Genomic DNA, 20,095 nt, shown 5'->3' with positions numbered 1-20,095 from the left:
AGGCAGGGGCATGGGGAGGAGGAGGGAGTACACAGGTCTACCTGGCCTGGTGCTCTGGTTCTTGGGTGATAGTCTGTCTCCTCTCCTTCCCCCATTTCCTGCCCAGGCTGAGAAGCCCCTGGTTTAGGTTCTCCTGGCCTCTCAGCTCTCTTGTTTGTGTTCATTTACCAGGCACAGCCTGACAAGGCATCAGTTTTATCTGCAGCTTCGGAAAGACATCCTGGAAGAGAGGCTGCATTGCAACGATGAGATGCTACTGCAGCTGGGAGCTCTCGCCTTGCAAGCTGAGTTTGGCAACTATCCTAAGGAGGTAGGGGTGGATACCTGGGGCCTTTGGGTGGAGACAAAAGAGAAATTATTATGGGATTGGAAAGATAGTAATATGGAGACTCTACCTTGGAGAAGTGTTGTCATCATGTACTACTGAGATTGAGGTAAAGTCTATCCATTTACCCATCCATCTATCTTTATGACAGTCTTTCCATCTATTCATTCATCCATCCATCCACTCTTCCATCCAACTATGCATCTGTCCACCCAATAAGCATTCATTGACTGTTCTTTCTTAGGTTCTGGGGAGGGGTGGTAACACAGATGAACAAATCAAATTTATACATGGCAGTATAGTTCTAGTCTAATAGATCCTTCTTGTACTTTTCAGATTTGATACTATGATGGAATACGGGAGACAGTGAACTTATGGAGAGAAAAGACTAATTTAGCTCACTGTTTTGGAAATTCAAAGTCCAAGATTGGGCTTCCTGGTTGATTTGGTCTTGGTGAGGGTGATGCATAGTGACACATCATGGTAGGATTGTGTATGGAAGAGCTTACAATGCCCATTGGGAAGTCAGAGAGAGATTGAGATTCCAGGATGCCTTCCAAGGCCATGCCCCAATGACCTAAGACCCTCCCAATGGGTCCTTCCTCCCAAAGGTCCCATCACCTTTCCATAGCCCTACTCTGAAGACCAGACCTTTAATCACAATGGGCCCTGCAAGACATGCAGACCACACCCAACCAAAGCACTCCAAAAAGCAATAATTTACTTATTCATTGAGTTCCCATCATCATCAATAACTAACCTTTATTAAGAAATAATTCTGGCCTGGCACTGGTGGCTTATGCCTATAATTCTAGCTACTCAGGTGGCTGAGATCTGAGGATCATGGTTCAAAGTCAGCCTAGGCAGGGAAGTCCATGAGACTCTTATCTCCAAAGAACCACCAGAAAACCAGAAGTGGAGCTGTGGCTCAGAGTGGTAGAGTGCTAGTCTTGTGCAAAAATTGCTCAGGGACAGAGCCCAGGCCCTGAGGTCAAGCCCCACAACTGACAAAAAAGAAGAAAGAAAAAAAGAAAAGAAATAATTCTGTTCCTGCCATTGACACACATTTTCTACCATGTTAACCATCCCTAACTCATAACATTACAAAACTGATACATTCTCTAGAAAAACAATCTGTTGTTGCTCAAAGTGGCTCAAAGCAATTCCTCTCAAACATGGCTGAAATCTTGTTGGCCATGCCCTTGTTGCAGCAACACAACCATATGTAAGTCTCTTTAATTGAACTTGCCTCCAATGACAGAGTCCTCAGTGAGTTGACAGAGGGCTATTTAATTTGCAGATGACTCAAACTAGGAAGGAACAATGCTGAGACATTTGTTTGTCTAAGTTGGAATTAAAAATGGAGATGCCCTCTCTCTCTGCTTGCTGGCTGCCATAAGACAGGCAGTCACATACAGCCCATGTTTGTCATGGTATTTTGCCTCCCTCAGGCCCCAAGCAATGGATCCAGCTGACCATGGATGAAACCTCTGAAACTGTTAGCCCAAACCAATTCCTTTTTTGCCTCTTGAAGTTGATTTTCTCACGTATTGTGTCATGGCAATGGAAAGCTGACTGACCCATGGTCTGGTACTTGGTGCCAGTGACGTCAGAAAGACTTGGGCTTCCTGTGTCTGAGCTTTCTCCTCCCCAGTTCTGTCCTCTAAATGGATAATGAATGGAGGCCTGGCTTCTGCCTTGTGTGACCCTATGATAAGCCACTGGCAGGCAAGCCAGAAACTTGCTTGGCAGGAACTAGAAATACCACTGTCATTCCCATCCCTACTCCTCTCGGCCTATGGTGGTCCATGGGGACTGACTTTGCTTTCTGCCTCTTGTACCACTTTGCCTCAGAGGGAACTCTTCCAGATCTGGCCTGGTTCCTTTCATCTCTAACCTGCTCCCTCAAGCTTTTTTCTTATGATAAGGTCTAGCAATGTAGCACAGACTGTCCTTGAACTTATGATCTTCCTGCCTCTTTCTCCTATGTACTGAGATTATAGGTGTGCACCATCTTGCCTGGCCTTTTTTTTCTGCTCCTTTGACAAACTTTTGGCCTTGTTCCTACCTATGCCAGAGTTTCTTCCCGTCCTTCACCTTAGGACTGGACTACTGCCTTGTGGTATCACCTCCCTTGTGTCTTTCCATTGCTATATTTTGGGGCCTTAGAAAGAGGGTGCTCTTAGCAAGGGGTGCCCGTATAAATCTTCAAGGGGTGCCTCTAGATCATTCATGTGTGATTAACATGGGTAAGGAAGGTGTCTGCCTGCCTATCTATCTTCATCACTTTTATCATCTATCTTGTCTACCTGTCTACCTACCAACCTACCTACCTACCTACCTACCTACCTACCTATATACATACATACTTACATATATATACAATATACACATACATAAACACTACTCATCATCTAGAGATTTAGTATAAGTAACTGACTCCTGTTTATGGAAGCTAAGAAATCTCCCAATCTGCAGTTAACAAGATGGAGACCCAGGAGAGCAGATGGTATGTTTTTAATCTGAGTCCAAGGTCAGAAGGCCTGTGTTCTAGTTTAAAGATGGCCAGGCAGAGAGAGATTCCTTCCTCTTTACTGGATGTTTGAACATTTGCTTTATTTACTCCTTTAATAGATTTCTTGGAGCCCCACTCTGGTTTGCTTATATTTCCTCCCAAGTTCAGGTGGAAACTAAGTCCCATTGTGGTCCTATTATGAGGTGGAGCTTGTAAATGAGTAATTAAGTCATGAGGACTTTTCCCATTTGAATGGGTTAGAACCTTATACATTGGGGCTGGATGGAGTGAGAATCTTCCCTCTGTGAGGACTGAGCTGGAAGGCACCCAGGGCTGCTGCCTGAATCTTTGATTTCTCAGCTTCCAGAATTGTGACAAATACTCTTCTGATTTTTAATTACACAATTTGGGGTATTTTGTTATGACAGCCCCAATGAACTAAGTTATTAGATAGGGCAATAAGGCAATCTACTTTATTCATACTACTAATCAACACGTTAATCTTTTCCAAAACATATTTTTTTCCCTAACAAATATACCCAGAATGTTTGGCCATTTGAACACCCTGTGGCCAAGTTACATTGACATAAAATTAACATTCACAGTACCCTGTCCTAGGGACTTGTCTGTTTGATTTCTGAATTTCTGACTGATCTCACCTGTTTCTGATTTTCTCTGATTTTGTTTTTTTTTGCTGGTCGTGAGGCTTGAACTCAGGGCCTGGGTACTATCCCTGAGTTTTTCTGCTCAAGGCTAGAACTTTATCACATGAGTCAAAGCATCACTTCTGGCATTTTGGCAGGTAAGAGATTTATGGTCTTTTCTGCCTGGGCTGACTCTGAATCACAATCCTCTGATCTCAGCCTCCTGAATAGCTAGAATTACAGGTATAAGCCACCTATGCCTGGCTTGTTTTCCTCTGCACTTTTCCTCCACTTGTCTCCCCTCTCCCTAATCTTGCCAATACTAACTCTGCTCACACTCTTAGTGTCCAGAGCATTTTTGAGGTGCTTTCTACTGTACCCCAAAGTCAGACCTTTTCTCTTATGTATGAAGGCCATAGGTTACACAAATCCACCCATTATGCGTCCTCCAATGGACCTGTTTCATCTTGGCACTATTGGTCTCTATCTTAACTGAGAAGTTGTTATGAACCTATTGGTAGTTGAGAAAATTGTGACTCTGATTGCTTGAATATATTCCTAGCAATGAAATGCTGGTCAAAGAGTCTAAAAGGTATTTAACAAATGTTTTTAATAAGCTGTGTGTGTGTGTGTGCGCGCGCGCTATTACTGGGCTTGAACTCAGGGTCTGGGCACTGTCCCTGAGCTTTTTTGCTTACTATTAGTACTCTACCAATTGGGCTACACCTCCCCTTTCAGCTTTTTGCTGGTTTATTGGTGATAAGAGTCACAAAATTTCTTGCCTGAGCTGGCTTCAAACTGAGTTCCTCAGATCTCAGCCTCCTGAGTAGCTAGGATTACAGAATGAGTCACAGGTACCTGACCATAAGCTCCATTTAAAAGAGCAGCTTTAGAGCAAGAATAGGTAGAAGATGCAGAGGTTTCCTGTACTACTCCCTCCCACCCCCCTCCCACAGTCAGAGCCTCTTCCTGGAACTTCTAGGGACATCCTGATCCATCTGTGACAACAGATGAAGTCTACACTGACACAGGAGTGTCAGCCAACACCCAAAGTATACCTACCTGCTTCTCTATGTGTCAGCCACTGTAGTGGGTGCCTCAAATGGCGGTAGGGATATATGTTAGCTTTCCATTCCTGTGACAAAATACCTATGAAAATCTACTTCAAGGAGGAAGGATTTATTTTATTCATGTTTTCAGAGGTGTCACTCTATAGTTGCTTGGCCCTGTCACTTTGGGTCTGTGGTAGAACAACAACATGGCAGTAGTACACACTAGAGGAGGTGGTTACCGTGTGGCACCTGGAAAACAGAGAGAAAGAAAAATAGAGAGCGAGGAGAGAGAGGAGAAGAAGAGAGAGGAGGAAGAGAAAGGGGGAGGAAGAGGAAGAAGAGAAAGGAGGAGGAGAAGAGGGGGAGGAAGAGGTGAGTTCCAATTATCTTTACGAGAATGTCCCAATGACCTAACTTACTCCCACATGGCTCTACTCTTAACAGTTCTACCACTTCCTAATAGAGCTATGGGCTGTTGCCCAGCCTTGAACACATGGCCACTGGGAGACATTTAAGATCCCATCCATATCAGGAAGGTCTCAAAGGGGAGAGGCCTTCTGTGGGCTGAGAGACCCAGGGAGGTGAGGTATTTCACTGTGCCCTCAGTCCAGGTGGTCATCATATCTGAGAGGACGTATTGTGCTCCGGTCAGGGCTTTTATTTTGTGTGATAAGTGGTTCTGGTGCTGGAGGCAGGGGAAGATGTGAAAATCACTGTTGTGAAAGATTGGGAGCCCCTGTGGAATTTTAAGCAGGGATGTAACATGATTGCATTTGCATTTTAAAAAGGGAGACAAAGACAATTTAGTACCAAAATAAATCTCTGTAATCACATCATCGTAGCAGAACCACATTCCTCAGGGCACATTCTCTTCAAGCCTGATCACATTCAGGGGTTTTTTTCTCCTATAGTTGTAGACATTGCCACACTCCATTTGTGTCCTGCTTTTTCATTTCATGGTCTGCGGCCTCCCACTGCCTTCCTGATAGTTGTGTGGAGCAGCAGATGTGGTGACTCCACAGGGCTGGGTCTTCCTTCATTTTTCAGTTCTTTAGGCATTCACCTGACTGTGCCATGCAAGTTGATAATTAACTATAATTATCCCCTGAGCTGCTTTTGATTTTTTTTTTGTAAATGGCATAGAAATAAAGGACTTGTGCCTGGAGTGTTCTAGGTCTATATTGGCTACTTCCTTTAAATATCTTCCTAGCAAGAGATTCTGGGTTAAAGATCATAAATGTCTTTTTTTGTTTCTCATGAAGTTTTTTTTAAATGATTTTTTTTTTCTTTTGGTCATGGGGTTTGAACTGTAGGCCCAGGCGCTGCCCCTGAGCTCTTCAACTCCAGGCTAGTGCTCTACCACTTGAGCCACAGCGCCACTTCTGGCCTTTTCTGTTTATGTGGTACTGAGGAACCCAGGGCCTCATGCATGCGAGGCAAGCACTCTACTGCTGAGCCACCTTCCCAGCCCCTCTCCAATGTAGTTTTAATAGACATTAGTTTTTAGAATATGTGTGAGTCAGCTTTCTACCACGGTGACAAAATATCTGTGGTAGCCAAAGGAGGACAAATTTTAGTTCATGAATTTAGAGATTTCAGAACAGGGTTTCTTGACCCCATTGCTTTAGGCCTGTGAGAAGATAGGTTATCATGGTGGAAGCATGTGGTGACCACAAAGACTGGAAAGCCAAAAAGAGAAATATAGGAAGGATTGTGGTTCCAATATCCTCTTGGGCCACACCCCCAATGGCCTAACTTCCTTCCTCTAAGTTTTACCTTCTTAAGGTCCTATCACTTCTGAACAGAGCCAAGGGCTGATGAGCAAGTCTTTAACATATGGGCCTTGACAAACCAAGTTTAAGTTCACAGAAAAATTGAGTAGAAATTGAGTAGATCTCCCATTGTAACCCCAGCCCCTACACATACACAGCCTCTACCCTAAACAATATAAACACCTTCAGTGTACATCTACACATCCATCATCCAGAGTCCATAGTTGGTGCTGGTATGCAATCTTGGTGTTGTACATACATTATGAATTTTGACAAAGGTATAAGGTCATATATCTACTATTGTAGTATCATGCAGTATAGTTTCATTGTCCTAAAAACCCTCTGTATACCACCTACCCATCACTCTTCCCCATAACCACTGGCAGTCACTGACCTCTTCACCGTCTCCCTAGCAGAATGTCACATCATTGGAGCCATACATTATGGAGCATTTCTACACAACCTTCTCTATTTAGTGCTATACTTATAAAGTTCATTGGGTTTTTCCCCCCTGTGCCAGTCCTGGGGCTTGAACTCAGAGTCTGGGTACTGTCTTTCAGTTTTTTTTTTCTCAAAGGCTAGTGATCTCTCAAATCTCTACTTTGGGATTTTTGGTGGTTAATTGGAGATAAGAGCCTCAGATTTTCCTGCCTGGGCTGTCTTTGAACCCCAATCCTCAGATCTCAGCTTTCTGAGTATCTAGGATTACAGTTGTGAGACACAGTGCCTGGAAGACTCCTCATTCTTTACCATGACTAGAGACCATACTTCCATGGCCTTTAGCATACTTCTCTCTGCCCCAGTCTATTCAGAGAGCCACCATCTGGCAGGAAGTGATCCTGACTTCAGCCCCTTATAGGGCAGACCAAGTGAAGTTTGAGGCCTGTGGTGGGGTGCAGGGGTCTCAATATCTTCACATGCATAGCCATTGTCATACACAACTCCTCCTCATCACAGGGGACTGGGAACTGGGACATGACAGCAGAAGTGGCAAGAGTTTTCTGTGGCTTTGGGGAGGTGTAATGACATTATGGATTGTGTGGGAGTTTGGGATGAAACATCTTATTCTCTTACAAGCAGGTTGACCCTAGCCCTGTGGAACTGAAACTTGGATTTTTAGACTCTAGGCCTCAAAGTCCAAGAGTCCTAACTTAGATCAGGTCACTCAGCCCCATATATGAAATAAAGAGACACAGTGAAGCATAGAAAAGGAGATTTCTTTCATGGCAGCCATGGGAAGACAGCACTTCAGTACATTTCAAGCCATCTTCAGGGGTGCAGATATTGGCTTCAGCTTAAATAAAGAGAACTGGGGGAAGATGGTGAGAAAGGTATGCACAGTTAAAATAGTTCCAAGTAGAAGATATGGACTGCTGACCACTAGTTCAGTCTCTGTCTCTGGAAGAGTTCCAAAAATATTATCATTTTATTACCGGAATGGAACAGGAACAAATTGCCTGTCAGGGGGCAGGGGTGCCCTGATTTTCTGTTGCTTGTTTTTTAGATGAGCATTAGGCATTGGCTATTTGAATTTGCCTTCCATGCAAGATGCTTATCAGTGAATCTCTCTCTCCTGGAGCCTGACTGCAGGAGAGAACAGCTTAGATTAAAGAGAACACATGCAAAAAGTTGAGAGAATTTTGGTTCATTTGCTAAAAAAGCATATAGGTTGCCTCTTTTTTTATTGGGAAAATACTGTAAAGAGGGGTTACAATTACATGAGCAAGGTAATGAGTACATTTCTTATCAAGCATTGTTACCTCCTCCTTTGTTTTTCCTCTACCCTCCTTTCCCTCCCATCCCCACAACTACACTCCCCCTCCCCTGCCTAAATTGTAAAGTTCATTTTTCGACATAGCGTCTTGTACATCTCATTGTTACAATGGGTCCACCTGTATCCCTATGTAAACAATTTGTTTTTTCCCTTCCCATCCCCAAATTATACCAACATCAAATGCAATGAAAAGAGGGGTTATACCGTGGGAAAAGGACATACAAAGCAACAAAGACATCATCTTATAAATATGTTAGAAGCAATCGCAAGAAAGAAAAAACATTTGAGTCCTTATCTTGGAGTTCATTTCACCTAACATCAACTTAACTGACCGTTCTGCTTGTCTCAGACATATACTAGTTATTGCAAATAAGGGAAACCATGAGACCTATGTTTCTTTGGGCCTGGCTTACTTCACTTAATATAATTTTTTCCAAGTCTTTCCATTTCCTAACAAATGAGGCAATGTCATTCTTTCTGATGGAGGCATAGAATTCCATTATGTATATATACCACATTTTCTTGATCTATTCATCTACTGAGGGGGATCCTCTTACAGAACGACTTCCCCTTTTTCTTGGCAAAGGCAATAATACTGCTTCTCTTACAGGATTGTATGGAGGATCAAAAGAGCCTATTGCAGTCTAAGGAGGGACTGAAAAATGGATGGCTGCTTGCTTCTCCCCATTTTGTTCATGTCCTAGCATTTGACCCTACTTTTGATGGGGGGACCTTGAAGGAGCAACCTTTCCTCAAGACTTGATGGGATTGTGTCTATAGACACATTGTGTTCTGTTTGGAATCCTCTAGGAAGTTTGTGGTTGAACTCATTTCCTCTGTGTCTTGTTTCCAGGAGGTGGAAAGTAAGGCCTATTTCCGAGTTGAAGATTACATCCCTGCCAGTCTGCTAGACAGAATGACTGCTCTTCGGGTCCAGGTTGAAGTCTCTGAGATGCACCGGCTCAGTGCTGAGCTGTGGAGAGAGGATGCTGAGCTGGAGTTCTTGAGGGTGAGACCTTCTGGTTCTTCAGAGAGGGGCTAGGATTCAAGGAATGCCACCAGTGATCCTCTCTGAGCTGTCTCTGGGAACCAGAGGGGCTCAGAGTGCAGGGAGGTGCCAACAAAGGCCTCAAACTGCAAAAAAAGGAGCCTCCATCAACCTGAAGATCAGGGAGAGGCCTGTAGAAGCAGGAAATGCTTCCCCCTCCAAAGATGGGTAGGCTTTAGGGGATGAGAGTGGGGCTTTTCTTCAACCTTAGAAGGGCAGCTCAGCACATTTGTCATAGATGACATACAGGGTGACTAAAGCGCACACCGAAAGCCAAAGCAAAGCTGCTGGAAGGCCTCTGTGTACAGACTCCTGGCCGCAGTCCAGCACATTTTCTGTGTGCTCCCTGCACAAGGGAGTCTAAGGCTAGCACTCTATCACTTGAGCTACAATACAACTCTACTTCAAGCTCTCTTGGTGATTAATTGGAGATAAGAATCTCACAGGCTTTCCTACTTGGGCTGGCGTTGAACTGTAAAAGTGAAAGTGCTTTTCCAGTCTCTTTACCCCTTGAGTGAAAGCAGTAACATTTCATTCCCTTCCCACATTTGTGGGCACCCACAATGATGAATACCACTGCTGGTCCCACCATCTCCCTCCACTGTGGGCAGGTACTGTGGAGATGGAAACATGCGCTCCCTGCCCGATGACGGTCATCTGCCCAGGGGCAGAGACAATGCTGAGATAAACGCTCCACAGAGTCAACAACCATCCCAGCCACTCTAGGAGAGACCAGGACAGGAGTGGCTATCTTCCTTACAGATACAGCCGGGCATGGGGTACATGAAAGGGGCCCTCAGATCTTCTGGGACAGGTTATGTGGCTGGACCTTTAGATCTGACGAGCAGGGCTTTTTTTTTTTTTTTTTGGCTTGTTTTTTTTGTTTTGGTGCTGGTATCCGGGGCTTGAAGTCAGGGCACTGCGTTCTGCTTTAACTTTGAATCCTCAAGGGTGGAGCTTTACCACTTGAGCCACACCTCCACTTCTGGCTTTTTGATGGTTTGAAATAAACATCTCAGGTTTGAAATAAACATCTCAGGGACTTCTCTGTCCTCATTGGCTCTGAATCGTGACCCTCCAATATCAACTTTCTGAGTAGCTAGATTTGTAGGTATGAGCCACTGGTATCTGGCTTTGAACATTTTTATTTTTTATTTTTGTTGTTGTTTTTGTTTGTGCTGGTCCTGGGGCTTGAACTCAGGACCTTGGTGCTGTCCCTGAGACTTTTCTCCCCCTCAACATTAGCACTATACTACTTTAGCTCCAGCTTCACTTCGGGCTTTGTTGATAGCTCATGGAGATAAGAGTCTCACCAACTTTCCTACCTGGGTTGGTTTTGAACTTCATTTCTCAGATCTTAGGTGTGAGCCACTGATGCCTGGCTTTGAATGGACAGTGTTTAAAGGAAGCTCCCAAGTTGGGGAGAAATATTCTTGTCCATGTTTTTCTTTCTTTTAATGGAGACAGGCACCTGAAATCAGAGCCAGCAAAGTGAGGCCTGGCCGTGTCTTCATGGCTTGTCCTTTATCACAGCTGTCCTCACACCTAGCCTGGGGTCAGTCTGCAAAGGTTTCTCTGGAGAAGCCATGACTGGAGAGTGCTTCCTGCATCCCATGGTCCAGCCTCTGCACGTTCCCTGACCACAAGATGCAGTACTCATTCCCTTGATAAGAAGCAAGTGGTGACTTTAAAGCCATCTGATGGTCGTGGCCACAGAACTGAAAAACGGAGTCAAGGAACTGAGAACTCCACGCAGCAGGACATTCTTGCAAGACAGATGCTGCTGTGTGTGCCAGGCTCTGCTTAGGCCCCTCCCTCCCCTGGCTGAATGATGGAAAATAACCGCAAAAGCAGCCACCATCTCAGAAGCAAAAACATACAACCCTCCTCCCCGTTTTTTCCCTAGATTTTCATAGATGCACTGAATCAATTTGATTTCATTTGCATACAATCTTTTTTGGTGTCAGGAAATACGCTAAATTTCATGCTACCTACTTGGTGGGCTGGATGCAATGACTAATGCTGTAGGCTGCCTCCTCCTCCTTCTCCACTTCCTCCTCCTCCTTCCCCCTTCCTTTCCTGTTTCCTTCTTTTACTGTTTGTGGGGCTTGAACTCAGGACATGGCTACTGTCTCTGAGCTATTTTGCTCTAGGCTAGCACTCTACCATATGAGCCATAGTTCTATTTCCTGCTTTTTGGGTGGTTAATTGGAGATAAGAATCTCACAGACTTTTTTACTTGGGCAGGCTTTGAACTGTAATCCTCAGATCTCAGCCCCCCGAGTAGCTAGGATTATAGGCATGAGCCACTAGCACCCAGCTCGACTCTTTCTTCTTGGTACGGAGAGCTTAATGGAGAAAATACTCATCTCCAGAACTCACTGGAACCCTCTGCATTAAGGTGTGAGTTATTATTTTTTAAACAAAGTCTTTTAGGAATGTAAGCACCCTCATCATTTTGCCTTGTGGAATTAGCACACCTATATTTTAGTGGCTTTACCTTCCTCTCTTTGTTTCTATTCGTGCATATGCATATATATTTAAAAGTGGACTGACACATATTATACATATATACATGTGCATACACTTTTTTCCCCCGGTACTGGTACTGGGGCTTGAATTCAGAGTCTGGGCACTGTCTCTTAGCTTTTTCACCCACTTTTTCACTCAAGACTGATGCTTTGCCACTCAAGCCACAGCTCCACTTCTGGTTTTTTGCTGGTTAATTGGAGATAAAGAGTCTCACAGACTTACTTTGCCTGGGCTGGCTTGAAACCTTGATCCTCATATCTCAGTCTCCTAAGTAGCTAGGATTATAAGCAGCAGCCAGGACACATGGCTACCATGTACCTTTATATATTTACAATAATCCAATATCCTTAAAACTTGGAAAACCTAGTTTGACAAACCATAGCTTTCTCCTTCTATACTCTATTGTTTGTCACGTAAATTGTTTCCAACATGGGGCTATCATAAACAATACAGAGTGGCATTTTTCTTTTTTTTTAAATTTTTATTTATTTTTTATTATGAAAATACTGTACAGAGGGGTTACAATTACATGGGCAAGATAATGAGTACATTTCTTATCAAGCATTGTAGGCTCCTCCTTTGTTTTCCTTCCTATCCCTTCCCACATGAATCTTTAGCTGAATTTCCACCTAGTTCTTTAGTGGCAGAATCTCACCTTCACATGGAAAGTGGTGAGCAGTTTTAACTTTTTTGCTGTGTGCTGTGGAGACCACCTGGTTGTTCCAGTCATAGCTCTTATCCCTTGCAGTAGGCTGTGAATGCCTGGAGGGCCCTGGAGACTCCTAACCCACTGCAGAGCCTACTCTGTAAATAGTCACTGGATTATTTAATTATAGCTCCTCTTGGCTCTTTTTTCTTATTAAAACAAGAAAAAAAAAGAGGAAAGCATTCCCAGGTGGCTGCCTGCTGTGGCTGACCCAATTCCCGGATGCTGATCCTTCCAATTCATTACTTTCCACTAGAAGCAGGATTGGCAGCAGTCCAGCACTGGTACCACCAAACCCCATCCTCTGTCTGGGAGATGTGCTGCTACAAGAATGTGTTAATCCCACAACTTGTTTAAGATTAACTCACTGTTAACCACACTCGTCCAACTATGGAACCATGCTCCCACAAAAGAAGGAGTTGTCATGTGTTAATTACCCTTCCTCCCCCCTCCCTTCTCTTCCCCCTCTCAGTCTGTTGGAACCATACTGCTTATATCTTGTATTTTCTCTCACTTTTCAAAATGCATTCGCTAGATGACTGCAGATGCTTTATAAATATCCTTTGTACAAACTGCCTGATTATTTGTTTAAACCAGTTCTGTCCTCAGGAAATTATTTACCACCTAGGAGCAAATCCACCCCCCTCCTCCCTGTCTCCAACCTAACCCCGAAAATCTGCTTTGAACAAAACTATGAGGACTTGTCTCCATTATTCAGCCTATGCTCTTAGGATAGATTCTCAGAGGTTAAATTATAAGAGTCAGAGCGTGTGACCTGTTGTGAATTTCTTGGTGAGTATCTGGAAATAACAATCCATTTACTTCCAACAATTTTCAGGACAGCAAGGGTGCATGCAGCTTGATGCTCTTGGTTCTTGTCTTTTTTTGCTGTCTGCTGTAGGAAGACAGGGGATCCCAGTGGGATGGCCATGGCCCATTTCTCTCTCTCTCTCTCTGACAGAAATCCCCATGTAGGATAGAGGAGGAATGGCACCATGGGAGATGCTATAGCAGAGAAGAGACAGGCAATATTATTATTATTATTATTAGTGCTGGTCCTGGGGCTTGAACTAGGTCCTAGACACTGTCTCTGAGTTTTTGTGCTCAAGGCTGGTGCTCTACCACTTGAACCACAGCTCTACTTTCAGCTTTTTGGTGATTCATTGAAGATAAGAGTTTCACAGACTTTCCTGCCTAATCTGACTTTGAACCACAATCCTTAGAACTCAGTCTCCTAGGTAGCTAGGATTATAGGCCTGAGGCACTGGCACTTGGCTCATTATTTGATCTTTTACACACTGAAGATGCCCTTGGTGATGTTATGTCGGTTCATGTGTTTCCAATCTTCATGGATACCCTGCGTTTTCTTGTTTACAGTGAAGATTTGGGAGCAAACAGACTCACATGTCCACATTCCCAGAGTGGAAACTTTGGCACATTACTCAGATCGGTTGGACAATTTGTCATACCTTAACTATGTACTAGCATGGCTGTGGCTATTTCAGCACTGGTGCTCAGTACGTGTTGTTTGGGATGAGTTTGATGATGATGGTGGTGATGATGATGATGATACTGATGATGACAAAAAACAATGTCTCCCTAAAGTTAAAAGGAGGCTCAAGCAGTGAAATCAACACAAGGAAGACCGCTGCTCAATGAACAGTCCTGCCCTGGTGGGGCTCTTTGCAGCTAGAGAATGGGCACCAGTCCCCTCAGAGCCACTGTGGGCTTGCATGGCCATCGCTACTCTCTTAGATAATGATAACATTATGACTTGAAGAGGACTGTTTTATTCTAAACACCAAAATGAGCTGGGCACTGGTGCCTCAGACCTCTAGTCATAGCTACTCAGGAGCACAAAATCTAAGAATCATGGTTTGAAGCTACCTAGGCAGGAAAGTCTTTGAGACTCATATCTCCAATTAGCTAGAAAAAATAGCTAGAAGTGGAGTTCTGACTCAAGTGGTGAGTGATAAAGCTAAGGGACCATGCCCAAGCCCTGAGTTCAAGCCCCAACACAAGCACAAAAGAAAGAAAAAGAAGAACGTAAGAAGAAAGAAATGAAGAAAGAAATCACACAAGAAAGCACCGTGTCAGAGTTGGTGGATGTTTTAGAGTAAGAAAATATGCTAGCTGTTTCTTGAACTTATATGATGATGGCAGAAATAAACCAATGCATTGTTCATGAGGTGGTCTGAGGCCCATTATCTTGTACTAATAGAGTGGTGTCTCCTAAACTGGCCTTTCTCCTTTCTCCAGGTCACCCAGCAGCTTCCAGAATATGGAGTGTTCATTCACCGAGTTTTCCCAGAGAAGAAAAGACTGGAAGGGGAGATGGCCTTGGGAATCTGTGCCAGAGGTGTCATAGTCTACGAAGTGAAAAACAACAGCAGAATTGCAACCTCATGGTTTCTGTGGAGAGAAACTGGGAAGATCTCGACTTGTGTGAGTGTGGCTTAGTTTGTTGAGTGATGTGTGCTTCATTTTCTTTTTATCTGTGCAACCTTTTTTTGATAAAGTTGCTTACATCCTGGCACCTGTATTCTGGCGCACTGGAGGTACTTCAGTAAAGTTTACCAAGAGATTTAGGGAGGTCTGCAAGAGGCCATTTCTTCCCATCATCCTTCACTAGCTCATTCACAGCCTCAAGGATTACCATTGTCCTGTGGGAAGTTTCCTTGCACTGGGGAACCAGTCTACGTTGAGAGCAAGTTTGGAGGTAAAGGATGGAGAATAAGGAGGCCATAGGCTGAGTGGGGACTGCAAAGTTTGAATCATTTTCCTCATTTGTCAATTATCCCTGTATACCATGAGCCCAGGCACCTGACCTGGTCTCTCCTGGACAACATGTGTGCGATGTGGTTATGCCAGCCCAGGGGCCAGGGCCTAGGCATTTTTGTGCTCAAGGCTAGTGCTTTACCACTTGAGCCCCATCTTGCTTTTTGGTAGATAGTAGTCTCATGGACTTTCCTGCCTAGGCTGGCTTTGAACCATGATCCTCAGCTTCCCAAGTAGCTAGGATTACAGGCTTGAGCCACTGGAGCCAGGCCAAAAGTGGGGCTTATGAAGTGATAAAATTCAACACCCCAACCTCCAGTAAGTGCTTTATAAATTGGCTTAAATTTTGTTGTTGTTGTTGTTGTGGTTGTTGTTGGTTGTGAGGCTTGAACTCTGGGCCTGGCGCTATCCCTGAGCTCTTCAGCTCAAGGCTAGCGCTCTACCACTTGAGCCATAGCTCTACTTCTGGTAGTTAATTGGCAATCAGAATCTCATAGACTTTCCTGCCCAGTCTGGCTTTGAACCACAATCCTCAGATCTCAGCTTCCTGAGTAGCTAGGATTACAGGCGTGAGCCACTGGTGCCTGGCCTAGTTGGCTTAAATTTTATTAGTGTTTATTTTTTCCCGTATCAGGGACCATTGTTTGAATAAAGCTGGGAAGTTACTGAGTTCACTTCTCAAACTCAGTAACTTAAGAAAAACTACTTAATTCTCATTTCCATTCCCTGATGATCATCTTTCTTGGCACAATTGCTTTATTTTTCTAGGGAAAAAATTATCTCATGAAGTAATGCTCCCAGCTGCTTGCCACCAACTTAGCATTTTTCACAGAAAATGACGGTAGTATTTTATGCTCCTGTAAGCACAAAATAGGCAACACTGACAATAATGTGAGAATTAGCTCAGGAAGCTAGTTTCAATTTTGTTTATTAACAGCTAATGTCAAGATGCTTCAAATAATCACAGAGCATTCATTTTACCAATCTGCAGAGAAGAGGCCAAGGAAAGAGAGATGTTCTTTATTTATTTTGGAATGTGGCATGTTGTTTGAACTCAAGGACTTGAACTTGCTCAACTGATGCTCTACTATTTGAGCCACACCTCCAATTCAGTTTGTGCTCATTATTTTGGAGGTGAAGTCTGGGTGAAAATCTGGGTGAAATCCTGGCTAGGCAGGATTTGAACCATGATCCTTTGGCTGTCAGCCTCCTGAATGCCTAGGATTACAGATGTGAGCCACCAGTACCTGGCTAAGATACCATTTGTAAAGAATATTATTCATTGGTATATTGGCAGGCATAATTTGATGTTCAATCAAACAAGTGTTCCTTTTAAAATAAGAAGTCTACCCATTTTGATTACTGTTCTTGCGCATCAGCCCTGAACATAAATGCATGGAGCAGAAGATGTAAGCTATGTAGGATCCTCTTTAAGGAAAGTTATAAAGTACTCAATGAAAGGGAACAGTGACTTAGAATGAGAAAAAAATCACAAAAAAACCTTTTTGTGTGTGCCAGTCCTAGAGTTTGAGCTCAAGGTCTGAGCACACTCTCTTTGTGATTTTGCTCAAGGCTAGCACTTTACCACTTGAGCCACAGCTCCATTCCTGGTGTTTTGGTAGTTTTTTGGAGATAAGATTCTCACAAACTTTGTCTGGACTGTCTTTGAACTGCAATCCTCAGATCTCAGCCTCCTGAGTAACTAGGCCTGGATTGGCTTCAAATCTCATTCCTCAGATATCAGCCTCCTGTTATTAGGTGTTTTAAAGAATCTAATTATAGTTTCAAATTTCTAATGAGTACAAAAATATCCTCCATGCCAGATACTGGCTTTGTATAAATCAGCCCTCCCTTAGGTGTGGAGTGTTGCAGGACATGATAAATTGCTTATACTACTGCCCCTGTCGGCTTTGTGTTGAGAGCTGGGTGCGTTGGCTCAGTGGAAAGGGTGTTCTGAGATGCCTGGTAATGAAGTAACTAATGCAAAAAAGACTAAAAGCCACAAGAGTAGAGCCCACTAACTGTAGCCCCATCTAAATACCTAGGAATTCACTTAATCAGTTTCTCCTTAGAGGGATTTCTCCTAGATCACCAGCACTACCTCCTGACATGTGTTAGCTTCCCATGACTGTAACAAAATACTCAAGATGCTTAACTTGTAAATAGAAAATGTTTTATTTTGGCTTATAATTTTGGAGATTTCAGTCCTGGATTGATTACCTGTGTTGCTTTGGGCCTGTGGTGAGGCCAGTATATTATGCCCAAGGAGCAAAGAGAGTGGAGAAGAGAGTAGAGTACTAATATTCTCTTCAAGGATACACCCCCCAATGACTTAACTTCATCCCACTGACCACACCTACTATCCCCCATAGTGCCACTCTGAGGGCTCACCTTTAACCTTAGTGGACATTTAAGACCCTAACTACTGCAGAGCAGAAGCCAGAGAGGTAGGAAACTCAGTAGTTTTAACTGATGGTGGTAGAAACATCGTATACTCTACATTTTACAGGAACAGGTAAACACATTGTCTCAGCCTTTCCAGGAAAGGTCTTCCCAGGTAAGGTGCTGGAGCTTCTGCTTCTAAGGACTTTCCTGCAAATCTGCCTCTGCCTGGAAGAATATTTTAGGTTTGCAAAGATGCATCAAAACAGACAGGTTTTGATTAAGCAATCAGGAAAGCAAATAGCAACCATAAAATTACAGGGAGTGAACTGTTTGAAATGGCAAACTGATGCTTTGCAACCAACTGTGGTGGTCGGGGCAGAAGCACCCAGATTATTAGTACTGCAGCCTCAGGTGGAGGGATGTACTAAAAGGTTTTCAGGGTTGTGCAGAGCAGCCTGAGGTTGGATTTATACAGTATCTCATTCAGGGAAATGCATGCACAGGAGGAAGTTTGCTGCAGATGTGAATTTCCCATTACATGATGTTACCAAAGTGGAGACAAATAGAAATAAAAGCCAAACCACTGCCATTAAGACTGTTTATAGCTTTATGGTAAGACATAGATGGCTTTTTTCACTCTCAGTGTTTAATCTCTTAGAACTCCAGCATCCAATAGGACAGTTTTGTTGACAAGTTGTAAACTGAATGTCCCCTTTTCTTCCTCTTTCCTCTCCCTTACTCTCTCCCTTCTTTTCCTCCTCCCTCTCTCCCTCTCCTCCTCTTCCTTCTTTTCTCCCTGTCTCTCTCATTCCTCCTCACTCCCTCTCCATCTCACCCTCTCTATTCTCTTTACTTTCTCTTCTGTTTTTCTCTCCCAATCTCTTTCTCCCTACTTTCCTACCTACCTTTCTCCTCTCCCTCTTACTCTGTCTCTCCTTTGTGTGAGTGATTTTTCCTTCATAGATTTCCCCCCCCAAGAATCATTATTAGAACTGAAAAAGTATCTTAGTTATCCAAACAAAAATTAATTCTTGAGTGAGCTTAATTTAAATTTGTCTGGACTGTATAAAATGATGTCAGCAGGCAGTGACAAATACATATTCAACTTTGGGAAAGCATGTACAAGATGATCAACTGAATCCGAAGGAAGAATGATTAAGTTCAGGACACTACTAAGAATTCTTGAGAGAAATATGAAATGTAAAGCAATGCTAGGTATAGCATAGTTGAGTTGGATTCAGAATACATGTAAACTGAGCCAAGGAGATTTAGAAACTACATTGGTCAGTAACAGTGAAGGGTATTTATGAATGATGAAGTTATCTAAAATAAGTTGACGTGGGGAATTTCTCAGAGGACAAGCAACAAATACTTGCCTGCTTTTCATTAATATCTGACAGACCAATGGAAATGGAGTTGAGACAGATCTGCTTTTGGGAAGATAAGAAACTTCAGGGGTGGAAGGATTGTTCCAAGCATTAATTAATTAATTTAGTTTGAGTACTGGCTCAGGGAATCATACTCTTGCTTAGCTCTTTCCTCTCAAGGCTAGTGCTTTACCAGTTGAGCCACACTTCCACTTAGGGTTTTTTGCTGGTTAACTGGAGATGTGAGTCTCATGGTTTTGTCTGCCTGGGCAGGTTTCAAACTGTGATCCCCTGGACTTAAGCCTCTCGATTAGCCAGGATTACAGGTGTGAGCCTGTAATATCTAGAGTAGAGGTTTTATTTGAATGTTATATATAAATTCATATTTAATAACACATTATTACTTTGAGTTATTTAGAGTTACATTTTGCAAAAAGTTGTGATGTCCACAAACTCAATATAAATAGTTCCAAGGTGTAGACCTCACCAGTTTAGCTAGTAAGCAACATAAATATTATCATCTTGCATATAGGCCTTGAAAATAAAATGTAGAGAAGCATTTCTTGGTGGTGTGGCTTCAATTCCTGCCACATCATGCTCCATTTCCTCATCTGTAACACTGAGATAATGACAAACTCTCCCTCATTCTGTTGCTGAGAAGACAAAAAGGCATAATATCCTCAAAGCCTCAGAATAGAACCTGGCGCAGAACCATAACTGTGCCTGCCAGAAAGCTGTCACCAGTTGGGTGGATATTTTTTCCTTCATCTAGGATAGAAATCAGCCAGAGGCTACTTGCAAAGAAAAAATAAATGGAGGCAGATATAGTAGTTCAAGCCTGTAATCCTAGGTGCTTGGGAGGCAAAGATGGGGGGAATCAAGATTAAGACCATCCTGGGCAAAAGGAAGTTCATGAGACTCCATCTCAACCAATGGTGCAATGTGGTGGCAGGTGCCTTGTACCCTCACTGCAGGGAAAGCACAATGGGCACAGGTACAGGGAACTACAAGTAGGAGGATCACAATCAAGGTTGGCCTGCGTGTTAAGTGACACTCTACCTTGAAAATAACCAACATAAAGAAGGATTGAAAGTGTGGATGAAGTGGTAAAGTGCCTGTCTAGTAAACATGCGGCACTGAGTTCAATCTCCAGTACTGGAAGAAGAGAGAGAAGGAGAAGGAGAAAAAGAAAAGAAG

General features: G+C 43.3%; 1 protein-coding gene across 1 annotated transcript in view; it reads left to right on the top strand.

Moving 5' to 3' along the window:
• The window catches only part of Frmpd2 (FERM and PDZ domain containing 2), an 86,590-nt gene that overhangs the window by 21,228 nt on the left and 45,267 nt on the right, over positions 1 to 20,095 (top strand). The window contains exons 11-13 of the mRNA XM_013033724.1: positions 172 to 310; positions 8,936 to 9,091; positions 14,628 to 14,813. Of these exons, the coding sequence (XP_012889178.1) occupies positions 172 to 310; positions 8,936 to 9,091; positions 14,628 to 14,813 (481 nt within the window). The remainder of the gene's footprint in view (positions 1 to 171; positions 311 to 8,935; positions 9,092 to 14,627; positions 14,814 to 20,095) is intronic.

This window comes from Dipodomys ordii, unplaced genomic scaffold (assembly GCF_000151885.1).
Source record: "Dipodomys ordii isolate 6190 unplaced genomic scaffold, Dord_2.0 Scaffold176, whole genome shotgun sequence".
NCBI lineage: Eukaryota > Metazoa > Chordata > Mammalia > Rodentia > Heteromyidae > Dipodomys > Dipodomys ordii.
Note: the sequence above shows the minus strand (reverse complement) of the source record. Positions and strands in the feature narration are given on the sequence as shown.